Here is a 16,704-nt window from a genome sequence, read left to right as displayed (position 1 = left end):
CCTTCCCTCCCTCCCTTCCTCCCTCCATCCCTTCCTTCCTTCCTCTCTCTCTTCCTCCTTGGGCTGCCTACAGGGCTGAGGAGGGAGGACCCTGGTTGGCAGGGATCTTGGATCCACAACACTCAGCCCCACCCTGAGAGTTCTCCCTCCCGCCAGGGTTGATTAATGATTACAGGGGTGGAATGAAGACTGCTGGCTTGGGTGCACCTCAAAGTCCACCTTGGCCCTGAGCCCCACAGACACTGTGGGAGATGGAGACAGGAGCTCAGGAGGCCCCAGTGGAGCCTCACCAGGAGGCCAGAGCCATCCTCAATGTCTACGACATCCTGGTTGTGGCCCTCTACTTTGTCTTCGTTCTGGCATTGGGGATCTGGGTAAGCCTAGGCCCCTGAGGGCCAGAGGTGGGGAGGAGGTGGGAAGGCATATCTGGGGCAAAGGGGGTCAGGGGTTGGCGCTGGGTTACTGATCATCTCCATCCTTCCATAGCTGGACACCCACCCGGTGGGATTCACAGGACCAAGTCCAGTTTGTGGGTGGTTTGGAAGCAAGGATGGTAGAATCAGGCTAGAATATAGCACATAGAATGTCAGAATTGGGAGAAGCCTTAGAGATCATTCAATCTCACCTTCCCAGAGAGGGAAACTGAGACCTAGAGAGGGGAAGGGACTTGCTGGAGGTTACAGAGTAAGTCAATCAACCAGCAAACATTTTCTGGGCTTCCCCCTCCCTCTATACTGTGTGCGTGGCGCGGGGGGCCGGGGCAGGAGGAAGAGAGAAAGCATACAAAATCTCCACTTTGATACAAAAAGAACAATTTTTTTTTTGAGACAGGAACTGGAAAACTAAAATCTTAAACCAGTTTTGAAAGAGAGAAAGGGGAAAGAGCCCCTGGGCTGAGAGGTGGGGAGGAGAGGTCAGGAGACAGGGGAAGGGCCAAGGTGGTGGTGGGGCATTCCACACATGGAGAAGGCAGGTGTGACCCTGATGAGCATGGCCTGCCTTGGGAGCTCAGGGAGGGAAGGGGAGGCCCTGGCTCCCATCAGCTCATCTCTGACTCCTTCCTTTCCAGTCCTCCCTCCGGGCCAGCAGAAGCACCATTGGGGGCTATTTCTTGGCTGGGAAGTCCATGACTTGGTGGCCAGTAAGTCTGGTTCTTTCTCTGTGACGTCCCAGGTGGGCGGTATCGAACCAGCTGGGTGTGGATGCTGATGCCGCCCCGGGTGTGCTGTGTGACCCAGGGAAGCTGTCTGACCTCGCCAGGCCTGCTTCTCCCATTTCTCAGGGCTGACTTGGAGGGAGGCTCTCAGCCTCCAGCGAGGGGCAGGCCAGGTCTGTGGCTTAAGCTTAGGGTGTTTCTATGTTGGCTTTCTGAGGTCCTCTAGGGTTGGAGTCTCCCACACAAAGCCAAGTACATGTTGGGCTGGGGGGCTCAGCAATAGTTGAACCAACACCCTGATATCCACACAACTCACATGGGAGGTCCCAAGGGAAGACTTCCTACCTTACACACACAAGGGCACAAGTGAAATATCTCCCGCTCACCCTCCTCTGGAAGGCTCCATCTCTCCATGATAGCACCCACAACTTAGCACAGTGCTCCAGGTGTGGTCTGACCAGGCCAAGGGGGAGAGGAATGACCACATCCCTACTCCTACCGCCTCCTCTCTGAATGCAGCCCAAGATAGAATTAGCTTTTTGCCCAGCTCTGTCCCACTGCTGACCCATATTGAGTTTGTGGTCCACTAAGACCCTCAGATCTTTTACAGAACAACTATTGCTTATCCACACCTTCGCCACCTCATACTTGCAAAGCTGTTTGGTACCCAAGCTCAAAGACTTTGTTTATCCTGTTGAATTTCATCTAATTAGATCCAACCCAGTGCGCTAGCCTCTCAAAGACCTTTTTTAAATCCTGACTCTGTCATCCATCCAGTGCATTAGCTATAGCTCCCAGCTTTGTTTCATCTGCAAATTTGATGAACATGCCTCCTCATCATTGATAAAAATGTTCAACAGAACAGAGGCAAGCATAGATCTCTGGGGCACTTCACTGGAGGCCTCCTTCCCAGTTGACACAGAACCATTCGTGACAATCCCCTTTTATCCAGTGTCAGCCCAGCTAATGATCCTAGTGTCTAGTCCCATTTCTCCATTTTGTTCACAAGGAACCAAAGGCCTTCTAGAACCCAAGACACAGTATGTGTTTAGCATCCTTGGAGTCATGGCCTTCCAGGGCTTGGACCTCAAAGGGTCCAGAGAGATTATTTAGTCTGACTGTCATTTCACAAATAAAGAAATGGAGATACAAGGAGGTGGATGGAGATGGAAACACAATGAGGGCTTCAGGTCACTTCTACAAGAAGCCCTTCCTTTAATGCCGATGCTTTCCTTCTATTGATGCTCTCCAATGCATCCTGTCTACACTTCACTTGTGCATAGCTGTTAGCTTATCGATCCCCCTTTCGATTGTGCACTCCTGGAGGGCAGGGCTAACATAATCTTTCTTTCTGCTTTTTTTTTCTTTTTGTGTATTTTGTTTTGGGTTGTTTTCACCTTTCTTTGTATCCCCAGAGCTCAGTACAGTGCCCGGCATATGCTTAATAAATGCTTATCGATGGACTGGTATAGCTAATAAGTATTGGAGGTAGCATTTGAACCCAGGCTGATTAATCCATCAAGAAGATTTTATTAAGTCTCCACTCTGTGCCAGGCACTGACTCGGGGACTTTTGACTCCAAACAAAAGGCCTCTCCCACTGTGCCATCCATCCTACCTTGACCATCACTTCCCCTTTCTCTGTGCTCATTCCTGCTATAAGAAGCTCATTAATATTAATCAAAGTCAAGCTTACTGGTCTATGCTGGTTACCTCCCCTGCCCCTTGGAAAAAAGGCAAACCTTCCCAGTGCCATTTTCCAGGGATGGACCCCATCCCTCCACATCCCAAGAGATACCTGGGAGGTCAAATCTGCCTCCTTATGCTAATAATTGTCATTCACCTCACTCGATAGCCAGAGTCTAAGTATTGGGGCACCTAACACTGCCGGTTTGATTGTTGTCTAACCATCAAGCATGAGAAAATGTGTAAAGTACTTCACTAATCTCCAGGGGCTATAGAAATGCTGACTATTATTACTAATAATAATTGTTAGAACTGTTTGAATATTGTCTCTCATGAAGCACTGGTCTTCTTTCACAATATTCTTCCTACTGTATTTGTTCCTGTTCATAGATCAATGGATGGATGGATGAATGGAAAGGATAGATGGAAAGATAAATGGATAGGTAAATAGCTAGGTGCATAATACATACATAGAGATGGATAGATAGATAGATAGATAGATAGATAGATAGATAGACAGATGGAAAGGAGAGGTAGAATAGATGGACATATGCACACATACATAGAGATGGTTAGATAGATAGATAGATAGATAGATAGATAGACAGATGGAAAGGAGAGATAGAATAGATGGACACATGCACACATACATAGAGATGGATAGACAGGTAGGTAGATAGAAGATATAAGTAGATAAATGGATGAGTGGAAAGAAGGATGGATAGATAGATGATAGAAAGAGAGAGAGACAGAGAGAAAGAGAGAGAGAGAGAGAGAGAGAGAGAGAGAGAGAGAGAGAATCAGATTTGCCAGATCTCTTTAGTTAATATTCTCTATCTCTTCCTTTTTTAGTTTATACATTCTTGATCAGATTAATAAAACTCCAGGCAAAAATGTTTTCACTGGAACTTGTTGGGCATACTAGGGTCCAAAAATCCAAATCCCATTTCATACATCATATACCATTTTTTAAAACATTTACTCGGTGCCCACTAATTGTGACTAGACTGAAGAATATGAAGATGAACAAGAAATAGTCCCTACCCTCAAGGTGCTTGTAGTCTGGTAAAAGAGACGAAATAGACATCAAATCTCAAATACAAGACGGAATAGCAGTGCTCTTATAAAGGTATGAGCAAAGTGGGCTAAGAGTTCAGAGAGGAGAGATTGCTTGTAGTTGAGATCATTAATGGGGACCTCAGACACCATCTTCTCAAATTCCAAAATCTTCTTTTTGACACCCCTGCTGTTAATGAGCAAGAGTGATGAAAATACTGTCTATGCCCCCAAGGACCTCAGTTTCTTGCCCAGGACTTCCTGATCCTCAAGACAGCTGGACGTGCATGCTCTCTCTCTTTTCTTGTCTCTGTCTCTTTCTCACTTTCTGTCTTTCTCTATCTCTGTCTCTCTGTCTCTCCACATCTGTCTAAAGATCTTCTAACTTTTCTGACCCCCATCCAGAAATTTGACACTGTGACCCCTCGTCTCCATCCATTTGGGAGCCCACCTCCCAAATCTCATTACCCAGAAGCCTGGGCTTCAGCCCCTGTCCCTGATCTCTCTCCTATACCTTTCAGATCGGTGCCTCTCTGATGTCCAGCAATGTGGGCAGTGGCTTATTCATCGGCTTGGCTGGGACAGGGGCAGCTGGGGGCCTGGCTGTGGGCGGCTTCGAGTGGAATGTGAGTAGCCCATGGGAGCAATCCCCACCCCAGGCTGGGAACTCCTGCTCTCCAGGGAACATGAGCATAGCCACTCTCAATGTAAATGAGATAGGAAACATTTATCTGGGCCTGGTTTCCTCTCTGCAACTTACTGCAAACTGTGATGTATGGAAAGTTTGAGAGACATAATTTCCGGGTAATTAATCATTTAATTAATTATGGCTAATTATTATTAAATTGATGATTATTAATCATTTAATTAATTGCAGCTAATTAATAAAAGGATGGTCATTTGACCATCTCTAGTGAATCAAAGACGGATCATTGTAGCCTCTTGACTCTTATATGCCCTTGGAAGAGCGGGTATTCCCAACGGGCAGCAATCAGCTCTGATTGGTTAACAATTAATGAGAATAATGAAAATTATAATGAAAGATGGACCTATTCTAATGAGGGTCTGGGGAACATGACTTGATTAGGTCACTCTTACTCCCAGACAACCCCCAGCCTTGGGAAATCTAGACAAAGGATCTAACACCGCCCCCCCAAGCCTGAGCAGAACACAACAGGCTTCCCTACTTGGTTGGGATCTGACCAGGAGTGAGGAGAATGTTAAATCCAACCTCATTATCAGCACTAGTCTTCAGGGGCTCATTTGACCTAGTAGAGAATGAGGAGATAGAAAGAGAAAAAATCCTGACTCTCCCCAATAGTAATCGGTTATTAACATAAAAATCATTTCTCTCAACACTGTAGGTCTACTTGAAACATGGAGTCTTGGAACATGGTCCCATGAATGAATGTCAGGGCTATGAGGAAATTTAGAAACTGTCTTCCCCCCCATTTTACCAATGGAGAAACTGAGGCACAGAGTAGGGGACTAACTTCCCTAAGATCACATGGAAAGTTGGTGGCAGAATTAAGACTACTCCCAGGACTCCTAACTTCTGGACCAACAGCCCCTGATCCCTCCTGTGTAGGCAGGCACCTGCTTCACCTATGTCTAGGGTTGAGTAAGAGAGAGAGCTCTGGCTTTATTCCTTCCTGCCCTTTGCCTTTGCCCAGGCAACCTGGCTGCTCTTGGCACTCGGCTGGATCTTTGTCCCCGTCTACATCGCGGCCGGAGTTGTCACGATGCCCGAGTACCTGAAGAAGCGATTTGGAGGCCAGAGGATCCAAGTGTACATGTCTGCCCTGTCCCTCATCCTTTACATCTTCACCAAAATTTCAGTGAGTACATGTTCCTGCTCATGAGGCTGCCCTGGGGTTCTATTTCCCGAGGCATGCACTCCTAGGCACTATGGGGGGAGGAGGGTAATCATACACAGACCTTTCCACCATTTACCTCATTTTGCCTTCTTCAGTCCTGAGGGAAGCAGGGGCAGGATTAGGACCCCTACTTTAAAAATGAGGAAACTGAGGCTCAGAGAAGGGGTATATTTATCAACACACAGCAAGTCAGTGACAGGTCCAGAACTGGAACCCAGGGCCTGTGCCCTGCTTCCCCTGCCTCCTTTCTCATGTCACTTCCAGCCAAGCCAAGGCCCTTCTGAGGAGGGGAGGGCCTGGAGTGCCTGAGCTGGGGGGGGGGGCACTGGCGGGGGGTGGGGCTTCCCCTCCCTCTCCCCCAGGACAAGGATTTCCATCTTATCTCATGGCAGACGGACATCTTCTCTGGAGCCTTATTCATCAAGGTGTCCTTGGGCTGGGATCTCTACCTATCCACAGTCATACTGCTGGTTGTGACAGCCATCTACACCGTTGCTGGTAATGGCCCCTGGAGCCATTTATGGACACCCAAAGGAAGTCAATGCCTATGGGCCAAAAGGAGAAGAGGGGAAAGGAAAGTGGGGGGAGGGATGGGGGAAGAAGGAGGTGTGGAAAGACAGAAACAGAAACAAAGAGACACAGAGAGAGAGAGAGAGAGAGAGAGAGAGAGAGAGAGAGAGAGAGAGAGAGAAAGGCAGACAGAGACAGAGAGAGAAAAACAGAAAAAGGCAGAGATGGAGAGAGAGGAGAGAGACAGACAGACAGACAGACAGCCAGAGGGAGAGAGTTGAGAGCAAAGACAAACAGTCAAGTCAAGCAGCCTCTACTGGATGCCCAGGAGCTGGGATAGCCTGGTTGGTTGTGGGACTGATCCCTGCTCCCCTCCAATCCTAGGGGGCCTGACTGCTGTGATCTACACGGATGCTCTGCAGACCCTTATCATGGTTGGGGGAGCCCTGGTCCTCATGTTCTTAGGTAAAGCCTTGTGGGTGCTGGGGCAGGGGGTGGGGTGGGCCTGACCACTCCCTGAGGACAGGGGCCATGTGCCCTCTTTCCTCAGTATCCCCACAGGGTGCTCAGGACATGGTCTCCACCCCACCATGCCCTGCAAGGGGACATGGGGAGGTGCTCCATTCCATGGTGCCCTGTCACCCCTGAGCAGATGCTCTGCATTTGCAGGGTTTAAGGAAGTGGGCTGGTACCCAGGCCTGCAGGAGAAGTACAGTATTGCTATCGCCAATGTCACTGTGCCCAACACCACCTGCCACCTGCCTCGGTCTGACGCTTTCCACCTGCTCCGGGACCCTGTCTCTGGGGACATCCCATGGCCTGGCCTCATCTTTGGGCTCACGGTGCTGGCCACTTGGTGCTGGTGCACAGACCAGGTATCATAGCCCTCAACCATCACACCTGGCAGGGCTCCCATCCAAGCCCACCACTCCTAGAAAATGGGCTGGGGTACAAACAAGCCCACAAGGTGAGCCCATGGTCATGCCTACCTGACAGAAGGTCCAAAGGGACTTCAACTCAATTAAGGGTCTAGTGCCTGCCAGTCAGGCAGTGGTATAGCCAACATAGCATGACTTGGGTTCAAGTCTGGCCTCTGACCCTCACTGGCTGTGTGACCTTGGACAAGCCTTTCAACCTCAGAGTGCCCCAGGCAGCTCTCTCAGGGGACTGTCCATCTGCCCTGGTGGAGGAAGTTTCCTCACTGGGAGCTCCCTAAACCAATGAAATCCCAGGGTCCTCCCTGCCCTGCCCTGCCCGCCAAATGGGCCAGGTGCTTGGAGTCAGGAGTCCAGCTGTCCACCAGCTCGTTTTGTGACCTTGAGTAAGTAACTTCAAGTCTGGGCCTTAGCCTCCTCATCTGTACAATGAGGATATCTGTGCCTGCCCTGAGCCTTCACAGAGCAAGAGCTGGGAGGCATTCAGTCAGGGCAGAGTCCATGCCCAGGGAGAAGGCTCAGGCTGCTCCAGGCCAGGGCACACATGAGCATGAGCTGTTCAGTGCTGGCTGCAGTCTGTGCTATGGGCATCCCCAGCCCCAGTTCTCCTCCCCACAAAAGGCCACTCAGTCCCTGACCCCCCATGACCTCTGTTCCCTGTCTTCACCCACAGGTGATTGTGCAGAGATCTCTGTCAGCCAAGAACTTATCCCATGCCAAGGGGGGTTCCGTGTTTGGGGGCTACTTGAAAATCCTGCCCATGTTCTTCATCGTCATGCCCGGGATGATCAGCCGGGCCCTCTACCCAGGTACGGCCACCCTTGCTGGTCTCCAGGGGCAAGGAGGGATCAGGGTGAGATGTGGCACCAGCAGCAGAGACTCGAAGCTGGTAGGGCCCTTCCAGGGCTCTAGTCCCCTCCCCCACAACTGAACAAGAACCTCCTTTGTACCTTCTCTTACAAGAGACCATCCTGCTTCTGTTTAAAGACCTCTGAGCATGGGGAGCTCACTACCTCTCAGGGCACCCCATTCCACTTAGGTCAGATCTCATGAGTGGGCTGCTTTTTTCTGACTTCAAGCTGAAATCTGTCCTTACCAATGGCCCTGACACTGCAGCCCAAATGCCTCAATGCCTGCCTTCCCTGGCCAGGGTCCCACGTTATAGGCTTCTCCCTCTTAGTCCTAGCCCCACCCATCTCTGCTGGCTGCCCACCTTGGTGGAGTGGAGAGAGTCCTGAACAGGGAGGCTGGACATCAGGATTGTAGTCACAATCTAGGTTAGCCAGCATTGATTGAGCCCCTTCTGTGTGCAGGTCCCTTTTTTGGGCTGTGGGGGAGACATGAAGTTTGAATAAGAAGACCCTGTCCCTACTCCTGGAGCTCAGTTTAGTGTGTGAGGAGAGAGGGGTTAAGAGGCAGAAAAGACCATGGGACAAGATAAACCCAGGGTTGGAAGGTTAGCAGCTGTCCAACGGAATCATGGGAGGCCTCTCACAGGGGAGACATTGGGAGAATGGGCAGGAATTCTCCAGGAGAAGGGTCCTGGTGGGGCAGGGAGATGACCAGCCTACTAAGAGAGGGTCCAAGTCATCTAATGCTCTGGGCCTCAACTCTAGGTTTCTTCAACAGCAAAATTAAGGCCCTCCCAGCTCTAACACGCCCCAAGACATTATGTGTTCTATGTTCTAAGTTTCCTCCCCATTCTGAAGTTCTATGTTCCGAGTTCCCTCCTACTGCTGGTGTTCTGTGTTCTAAGATTCCTTCCACTCAGTTCTGACATCCCCTATTCTAAGGCCCCTCCCAGCTCTGACATTCTCTGTTCTAAAGATCTCAGCTCTGACCTTTTTAGCCTCTAGAATTCTTCCAAAACTGTTAATGACTGAAAAGGACTTAATATATAATTTCCTCTGGGATGATCTATTTTCATAAAGGGCTAATGCCTTAACCCAAAGCAGTAGGTTTCTAGGCTGTGGATGACCTTGGGGGGGGTGGGACTTTAGGGTGGGGGTTTCCCTATACCCCAAGGCACAGGCCCCTACTTGTCCCTCCCAACACAGGCTGGCCCTGCCCCACTTCCACCATCCTCTGGGTGGATGGCCCTGGGGGTCAGCCTCCCCTCAGTCCTGACTTCTGCCTTGGCTTTTACAGATGTCGTTGGCTGCGTGGACCCTAACATCTGCCAGGCCATCTGTGGGGCCCGAGTAGGCTGTTCTAACATTGCATACCCCAAATTGGTGATGGAGCTCATGCCTGTAGGTGAGGCTTCACCTGGCCTTTGGGCCTGAGGGGACAGCTTGCTAGGAAGGGGCATAAAAGGAGGGGAAGGCAAGAGGCAAGGCCATAACTAGAAACCTTTACGGCTGGGGTAAATGGGGTGGGGATGAGACGGGGAGGCATTGGGAAAGGTGAGGAATTGCATCCTGGGATACCAGGGGGAAGAAACTATTGCCTTCCTGGTTGGGTGCTCTTGTCTCCAGGGGCAGCGCTAAGCTTGGAAGCAAGGGCACAGGTGGATGAAGCTGGTGGTAGCAAGGGCAAAGCATACAGGGCTCCTGTCTCTGCCACTGACACTATGGAGAAAAAGTCACTCCCCTTCAGGCGTTGACAGCACTCTCTAAATTGTCCACCCTGGGACAAAATCCTGACTGATTGTCCCTAGTTATGCCTCTTCCGGGATGGACAGTGCCTTGATTATCTTATGCCTGTCTGTGCGTCCCAGCCTTTAGCACAGTGGCTGGCACGTAGTAGGCACTTAAATGTTTGTTGCCTGACTAATGTGGGTCACTATGTGACCTTAGGCAAATCCCCTCCCTTCTCTGGACCTCAGTCCTTGGGCATAATGTACATTCCCATGAGCACATTTAGGTCTTTCCATTAGCCCCATGAGGTCAGGAGGGCAGGGCCTGGTCTCCCCATCCTAGAGAAAAGAGAGGGGAAGGAGCTTATGGCAGAGAAACCAATACTTAGCTATGGTTCTCCTGACTCCAGGCCTGTGCATTCCTTAATTTCTAAGTCTAGGCAGGGAGACTCGGTCCCTAAGGTTTTCTTTTCCCCCAGGCATTAGGACTGATGGGGAAGCCTGGCACTACTATGCTCTTCTTGGCCCCTAGCCAGCCCCAGCTGGTGCCTGTAGGCCTTGAGATGAAGCCCACAGGTCTTGTTGCTGCTCCTTTCCCAGCCAGTCCTCAGTGGCTCCTGTGTCCCAGAGGGGCCTTTAGATAAAGCACGCAGCTTGCTTTGCTGCTTGGCCCCTGGCCAGCCCCAGCTGGTGCCCATGGGACTGCCATCCCAGAGGATGCTTTTCTCTCCCCACAGGGCTTCGGGGCCTGATGATTGCCGTTATCATGGCGGCCCTCATGAGCTCACTCACATCCATTTTTAACAGCAGCAGCACACTCTTCGCCATTGACATCTGGCAGCGTTTCCGCAGGAAGGCGACCGATCGGGAGCTGATGGTGGTGGGCAGGTCCTGGCTGCCTCCCTGGGCCCTCACACTCCCCCCTCCCATCCTCCTGGGAATGGAGGCCCTCCCCCCTCCCATTCAGATCCCTCTACTTACAGTTGGCAGGTGCCAGCCCTGCAAACCCACTCACTGGGTGACCTTGGACAAATCATGTCCCTTCTCCGTTCTTCAGATTCCTCCTCTATCGATGAAAGGATTGCACTAGGTGCCCCCTAAAGTCCCTCCCACTCTGATATTTCTGGGCTCCAAGTTGGCATCTAGGAGGTATGACCACAGGCCAGTGCCAACCCTGTAGCTACCAAAGCATCTCCAAGACTTGCCCTGAGGCCTCTTCCTCTGGGTAGGGTTTAGGTCATCAGGAAGGAGGAAAAGGAAATTCCAGATGGGAAGGACCAGTCTGGGCAAAAGTATCAAAACCAGAATGAGCATGGTGTGCCTAGGGATGGGGAAAAGGGCAGCTTGGCCAAGGGCATGTGGGCGAGCAGCAGGGAGATGGAGAGACCAGACTCGCATGCCAGGATTTTATCTGGGGGCCACAAGAATCCAGCAAATATCTAGGACTCTCTGGATCTGTTCCTGGCCTGCCTGGTCAGGGTGATGATATCCTTGAAGTGGGAAGGAAGGCGGCCTTGTCCTGGCATTCAGAGTCACAAAAGCAGTACAGGGGACAAGGGGGCAGAAAAGCCAGGTTCGGGAAGTTCAGCCTTCCTGAGTGAGCCTGGCTGTGTGTGCCCCATGATTAGAGGACATCCACTGTCATTCCTGAGTGGGGAGGGACCAGCAGAATGTGGATCATGGCATGGCAGAGCTGGAAGGGAGCCTAGAATAGGAAGGGATCTTAGAACAGGGAATGGCAGAACTGAGAGAGGCTTAGAACAAGGAACGTCAGAGCTGGGAGGGACCTTGGAGAGCATCTGGTCTAAATCTCTCATTTTAAAAGTAAGGAAATGGAGACTTACCCAAGGTCACACAGCAGGTCACTGGCTAGTTGGTTGATTATTGCCCTTCATTCTCGAAGAGGACCAGGTCAGTGGTAGAGGTGGACCTAGAACCCAAGTGTCCCAACTTGCCAGCTGAGGCTCTTCCTGTTCTACCGCATAACTTAGTCCTGGGGTTGGGGAAGTTTCTGGGCCCAGACCCTTCTCTGCCCTGTGGCCTGGTCCCAAGAGCTCCATCTTGGTCCTGGCCTGAGGCCTTTTCTGGCCCCCTCCCCACAGGGTGTTCATCGTGTTCTTGGTGGTCATCAGCATCGTCTGGATCCCCATCGTCCAGAACTCCAACAGTGGGCAGCTGTTTGACTACATCCAGTCAGTCACCAGTTACCTGGCACCCCCCATCACTGCCCTCTTTGTTCTGGCCATCTTCTGCCATAGAGTCACAGAGCCTGTGAGTGCCTAGTGCCGGGGACAGGGAGGAAGACACCCAGGGTACTGCAAGATCCCTGACCTGAGAGCCATTTCTCCTTCTACAGAGCCAGTCCTCCTTATGACTCTGAGCTCAGTGGTGGTTAGTATAGAGAGTTTATCACCATCATCATAATGGCTCTTATGAAGAAGGGCTGGATTCGGAGACAGACAACCTTGAATCAGAATCTGCCTTACTCCATGTGACACCTTGGGCACCTCTCTTTCCTGTTCTGGTCCCTGTAAAATGAGGAAGTTTGTCACAGAAGTTCCTCCTAGCACCAACCCTCCGATCCCATAATCCTATAATTCATAATTAAAGTACAGGCCCCCTCCCTTCTCTGGGCCTCATTTTCTTCCAAAATGAGAACAATTTTTTCTAACAATAAGCTCTATCCATCAGGCTTGAGAGAGGTACTGAGCTCCCTGTCACTGGAGGTGTTCAGCTCTAGGCTGCCTGCCTCCCTATCAGAGCAACTGTAAAGGGAGAAAGAGAGGCTGCCAGGGATTTGGGCCTGGGCTCTAGAATTAGAGAACTCTGGCTTAACCTTGGGATATCAGGGTCTGATGGCGGGGTTCTAGGCAGCTTGGCAGAGTGCGGGGAGGTCTGGCCCTTTGGGAGCCGCCTGGGCTCCTTGGTGGCCAGCTCCTGCCTGGGGCTCCTGCCCTTTTTCTGCAGGGAGCCTTCTGGGGCCTCATCTTTGGCCTGGTGGTCGGTGCAATCCGAATGATCCTGGAGTTCTGCTACAGGGCCCCCTTGTGTGGGGAGCGGGACACCCGGCCTGCCGTCCTGAGGGATGTGCACTACCTCTACTTCGCACTGCTGCTCTGTGGCTTCACAGCCTTTGTCATCATCATCGTCAGCCTCTGCACAACCCCCATCCCTGAGGAGAAGGCAGGTTCCAGCCTGAGAGGGTGGGGCTGGATAGCAGAGTGCCAGGGTCCAGTGCCACACTCTGCCACGCGCGGGGTGGTCATGCCTGAGGGACTCAGCCTTGTGGGCCTCACGAGTAAAATGAGAGGCTCAGATTGGATGGTCTCAAAGGGCCCTTTCAGCTCTAGGTCTGTCAGCTTTGACCATGGAAGAGTAAAGCTGCAGGGACCTGAAGACAAAATGTCAGAGCTGGGAGGTGGCTTAGAACAGGGAAAGTCAGAGCTGGGAGGGACCTTAGAACAGAGAATGTCAGGGCTGGGAGGGGGCTTAGAGCAGGGAATGTCAGAGCTAGGAGACAGCTCAGAACAGGGAATGTCAGAGCTGTGAGGGAGCTTAGAACAAGGAATGTCAGAGCTGGGAAGGGTCTTAGGACAGGGAATGTCAGAGGTAAGGGGAACTTAGAACAGGGAATGTCAGGGCTGGAAAGAGTCTTAGAACAGGGAATGTCAGAGGCAAGGGGAGCTTAGAACAGGAAATGTCAGAGCTGGGCAGGGTCTTAGAACAGGGAATATCAGCGCTAGGAGGGGCCTAAGAATGAATGACTACATGAACTACTAAATGAATGAAGAAAACATATTCATTAAGGACTTGTCAGTGACAGAGGTGGCAAAGCCAGGCCAAAGTCCGACTGGGTGCTACTGGCTCTCTGTCCTCACCGCTCCTCCCTAGCCTCTGGCACCTAAGCAGGGAGCCTGCCACCACCCCCCCCCCAGGAGGCTTTTTCTCATCGGCCTCTGACTGGAACCCCTGGATTCTCTCCCTTCAGCTCATCCCCCTGACTTGGTGGACCCGGAACCTCAGACCCCCCAGCCTGGAAGGGCACTATCACACCCATCCACCGAGGGACAGGGAGCCAGCCTTGTCAGCCCAGGAGAGTCCAACAGAAGATAGTGATCTTAAAAAGAAGGAATTCTCAGGTGAGCTGGGGCAGCAGGGAGAGGCAATCATACACCACTGTGCAAAGATGGCCCCCGGAGAAGCAGGCAGGCTCTGAGAGCCTCTGGGGGTATCGTCAGTACTAGAAGGTTTGAGATGCTTCCCTCTCCCTCCCTTCAAGGTTAAGCTCCAGCTTCCACAAGAAGCCTCCTTCAATCTCCCAAGCATTAGGATTCCCCTCCCCCCACAGTTACTTCATATTTATTTATATGCTTTTTGTTTCACCCTAGAATAGAAACCCCTTGAGGGCAGGAATCAGGTTTGTTTGCATCCCTAGAACCTGGCTCAGTTCCTTGTATACAGCAGGTGCTTAATAAGTGTTTGTGGCATTGAATCGGAGTCAGGAAGCCTGGGTTCTAGCTTGGCTCTGCCATTTTGCTGCCCTGGAATGTAGGCAAGTCACTGCCATCTTTGAGTCTTAATTTTCTCCTTTAAAAAGGGGAGAATAACATTTGGATATGTACATGAAAGTGTAGATACCATAGCACGTGTAAGAAGGGAAATAGAGCTGGAGACATCAAGTTCAAGGGAACAAAACCCAAGAAAAGAGCTAATAATAATAATTTAAAAATCCTAATCTGTCTATACATCTGTAGTGCCCCCTCTGGCCTATTTCCTCAAGTTCCAATTTTGCAGGTTGGGTGGAGGGAGTGATGACAACTACTCCCTCCGGTTCAAGAGTACCCTGTGAGGCCACACTCCTAGGCCCCTATCAATGAGCTTACCATCAATAATCAGCCAGGAGACACAATGAACTCAAAGCAAAAGCAATTACCAAGACGAAATAGTAAGACATGGTCTATGAAACACTCCCCCATAAACCTCAGGGCACACTCTTCCACAAATACATATGGCATCAGTGGGAAAAGTGGACACAGAGTATAATGGCAGTGAAGCACATGCACAGGGAACACATGTGGCCAACATAACTGTTACTGCAGGACGGCCCAGTATAATTTTCTTCTTGCAGTATCTCACACTGAGCACAGTGTCTCTGCTGAGCAGATCACTCAGCTGGACTCCCTAAGCCTGTTCCTTTCTGCAGCTCTACTCTCTGCTGCAGGGATAGTCCTCTCGAATCCATAGTCAGTTCTCTTCTCTGCTGCCACATTCCCAGCTATTCCCAGCTCTTTGTGTCTGTTGCTCTTTGTGCTCTTCTAGACGCAGCATCCCTTACTGGGCAAGGAGGTCTGATACAGACCTATGATGGGAAGAAATAGATAGAATTTTCCCCCCTCCTCCTTCTCTTAGAGGCTCAGGGGTCATACTCCCCTGAGTTGTTCCATACCTTGCATGTGTCTTGATTGCACATAGGGCTGGCAAACTCAGCTTTTGTAAAGGCCACTGAAGGTGTAGCCTAGCCAGTCTCTGATCAATGAATGACCAGCTGTCCTCTTAATACTATGAGAAAAATCCCTCTGCACTTCACAAAAACCTAATAACTTGTAAGCACATTTTCCACTTCATTTTGACATTTCAGTACCTCATTATTTCTCTTATCTGCCCCCTTCATTTCTGTGATCACATCTGCACACAGAAAGCACAAAGTGCAGGAAACAAGCAAGCATAAGCCAACAAAATGAACAGAAATAGGTCACCTGATCTCATTTGGGTCATCAAGACTCAGTGGGGTGAAATCTGTGACTGGAATCCATTCATCTAGCAGTCAATAAGCATTTATTGGGGTCTTCCTATGTGCTCAGGCCTTGCCTTCGAGGGGCATATGTTCTAATGGGGGAGACAAACATGTAGATAGATAGATGGATGGATGGATGGATGGATGGACAGACGGACAGATAGATAGATAGATAGATAGATAGATAGATAGATAGATAGATGGATGGATAGATGGATAGGTGGATAGATAGATAGATAGATAGATAGATAGATAGATAGATAGATAGACAGATAGATGGATGGATAGGTGGATAGATAGATGGATAGATATATGGATAGGTAGATAGATAGATAGATAGATAGATAGATAGATGATAGATGGATGGATAGTAGATAGATGGATGGATGGATGGATGGATAGATGGATAGGTAGACAAATAAATAAATAGATAGATAAAGAGAGAGAGGGAGGGCCGGAGGCAGGGGAAAAGAGATAAAGTCATGGGGGGGGGGCGGTACTAGTGGTTGTGATGGGGGTAGACATCAAATCAAAGAATCACAGAATCTGAGAATTGGAAGGGACCTCAGTGGCCATCAAGGCCGACCCTCATACAAAACCAAGGCTTCATGTGGAAGGTTCTGCTTGAACTGAGTCTTGAAGGAAACCAGGGATTCTAAGAGGGAGTCCATTCCAGACACAGGGGCAGTGAGTATAAAGGCACCAAGAAGGGCGATGAAGCATCCTGGATTCAGGGCATCTTATGGACCAGTATGTTTGCGTCTTGGAGTGTGTGGAGGGGAGTAATGTACAAGAACTGTGGAATGTGTTCTAGGGGATGCACACAATTCCAATGGTCAGGGCTCAGCCAGGAAACAAGGTGTAACTGACTTTTACCCAGCTTAGCTTACTCTCTCCTCCCCAGCCCCTACCCAGTCCTGTTGGCAGAAGTTTTATTTCTGGTTCTGTGGGTTTTCTCCAACCCCCACACCTATCCTAAGTCCTGCGGAGAAGGCTGCAATGGAAAGAAAACTGACAAGCATTGAGGAGACCCCGCTATGGAGGCGAGTTTGCAACATCAATGCCATCCTCCTACTCGCCGTCAACATTTTTCTCTGGGGCTACTTTGCCTAA

General features: G+C 50.4%; 1 protein-coding gene across 1 annotated transcript; it reads left to right on the top strand.

Annotated features, from left to right (window-relative positions):
- The first annotated feature begins 251 nt into the window (after positions 1-251).
- Positions 252-16,704, top strand: SLC5A9 (solute carrier family 5 member 9). Its single transcript, XM_036756323.1, has 14 exons — positions 252-374; positions 1,070-1,141; positions 4,419-4,523; positions 5,571-5,735; positions 6,167-6,272; positions 6,669-6,749; positions 6,954-7,159; positions 7,893-8,028; positions 9,368-9,475; positions 10,535-10,685; positions 11,900-12,068; positions 12,765-12,980; positions 13,786-13,936; positions 16,496-16,704. Exons 1-14 carry the CDS (start codon positions 252-254, stop codon positions 16,702-16,704), a joined length of 1,998 nt encoding a protein of 665 aa, XP_036612218.1.

Source organism: Trichosurus vulpecula, chromosome 4 (assembly GCF_011100635.1).
Source record: "Trichosurus vulpecula isolate mTriVul1 chromosome 4, mTriVul1.pri, whole genome shotgun sequence".
NCBI lineage: Eukaryota > Metazoa > Chordata > Mammalia > Diprotodontia > Phalangeridae > Trichosurus > Trichosurus vulpecula.
The sequence above is the reverse complement of the archived record's forward strand: the minus strand, read 5'-3'. Positions and strand labels throughout refer to the sequence as shown.